We start from the raw sequence: 1,707 nt of genomic DNA on the forward strand, positions 1-1,707 counted from the left end.
AGTAGGGAATGGTTCACATTAGTTTGCAAAAGAACATCATCGATCACCAAAAAAATCATGTTCATGACACATATTACGATGAGTTTCAACATGTTATTAAATATTAGGATTGAAACCTTGCCTCCGTCATTCACAATGAATCGTATATATACATGCATACATGATATCCTATTTTAATCAATAGATTGACACAATCTCATAGGATATTTACATTCCAAATATATATCTATATTCTGTTATACCCCCGCAGTCGAAGCTAGAGAAGGCCGAATGCTGAGACTGGATCGAAAATCGTCAAATAGTATCCGAGGCAAGCCTTTGGTGAAGATGTCAGCAATCTGAAATCTGGAGGGAACATGTAATACACGGACCTGACCACGCTGAACAAGTTCACGAACAAAATGTATGTCTAGCTCAATATGCTTAGTACGCTGATGCTGAACTGGATTCCCCGAAAGATACACAGCACTGATGTTGTCACAAAAAACAATACTTGCCTTACGCATGGGTTTGTGAAGATCCAGAAGAAGATTGCGAAGCCAAGATAATTCAGCAACTACATTTGCAACACCCCTATATTCAGTTTCAGTGCTAGATCGAGAAACAACCGCTTGACGTTTGGATGACCACGACAATAAATTAGAACCAAGATAAACACAGTACCCGGATGTAAATCTACGTGTGTCAGGACACCCGGCCGAGTCAGCATCCGTGTATGCACGAAGAGAAAAATCACCAACGGAGCCCAAAGTAAGTCCAAAGGAGGTCGTGCCCTTTAAGTAGCGGATGATACGTTTGAGTGCATTCCAGTGATTAATACGAGGTGAATGCATGTACATACACACTTGCTGAACCGCATAACTAATGTCAGGTCTGGTGAATGTCAAATATTGAAGTGCACCTGCCAAACTACGATACTGAGTTGGATTATCAAACTCTGGACTGGACGTGGCACTCAGTTTCGGATTGCAATCAACTGGCGTGGCAACCGGGTTACAAGAAGACATACCGGCCCGTTCAATAATGTCAGTTGCATATTGGTGTTGCGAGAGGAACATAGTATTGGCCTTTCTAGTGACTTGAACCCCAAGAAAATGACTAAAAGGGCCAAGATCTTTCATGGCGAATTCATCACCTAAACGACGCATAAGATGATCCCGCAGCTGATCTGTAGACGTTGTAAGAATAATGTCGTCAACATATATAAGAAGATAAGCAACAGTAGTACCATGATGATAAACGAACAGAGAGTGATCACAACGACTCTGTCGAAACCCAATAGAGAGAACAAAATCAGTAAACCGTTGGTACCATGCTCGTGGTGCTTGTTTCAAGCCATAAAGAGACTTGTTGAGACGGCAGACATAATCCGGAAAGTGTTGATGCCGAAAACCCATAGGCTGATACATATAAACTGTCTCATGTAAATATACATGCATACATGATACCATATTAGGATTGAAACCTTGCCTCCTTCATTCACAATGAATCGTATATATACATGCATACATGATATCCTATTCTAATCAATAGATCGACACAATCCCATAGGATATTTACATTCCAAATATATATCTATATTCTGTTATTAAATTTGGATCCTTAATATCTCACAAACATAACCCATCTCGCTTTCAGTGATCCCCAATGTGCATTTGAGTGTCATGTGTATGATGTTAGCAAAGAGATGCTCACTAGCAGGACCTA

At 40.4% G+C, this 1,707-nt stretch overlaps 1 protein-coding gene across 1 annotated transcript; it reads right to left on the bottom strand.

Annotated features, from left to right (window-relative positions):
- Positions 1-236: 236 nt before the first annotated feature.
- On the bottom strand, positions 237-1,397 carry LOC118487525 (uncharacterized mitochondrial protein AtMg00810-like). Its single transcript, XM_035984450.1, has one exon. It carries the CDS (start codon positions 1,395-1,397, stop codon positions 237-239), a length of 1,161 nt encoding a protein of 386 aa, XP_035840343.1.
- Positions 1,398-1,707: the final 310 nt, after the last annotated feature.

This window comes from Helianthus annuus, chromosome 15 (assembly GCF_002127325.2).
Source record: "Helianthus annuus cultivar XRQ/B chromosome 15, HanXRQr2.0-SUNRISE, whole genome shotgun sequence".
Classification (NCBI taxonomy): Eukaryota; Viridiplantae; Streptophyta; class Magnoliopsida; order Asterales; family Asteraceae; genus Helianthus; species Helianthus annuus.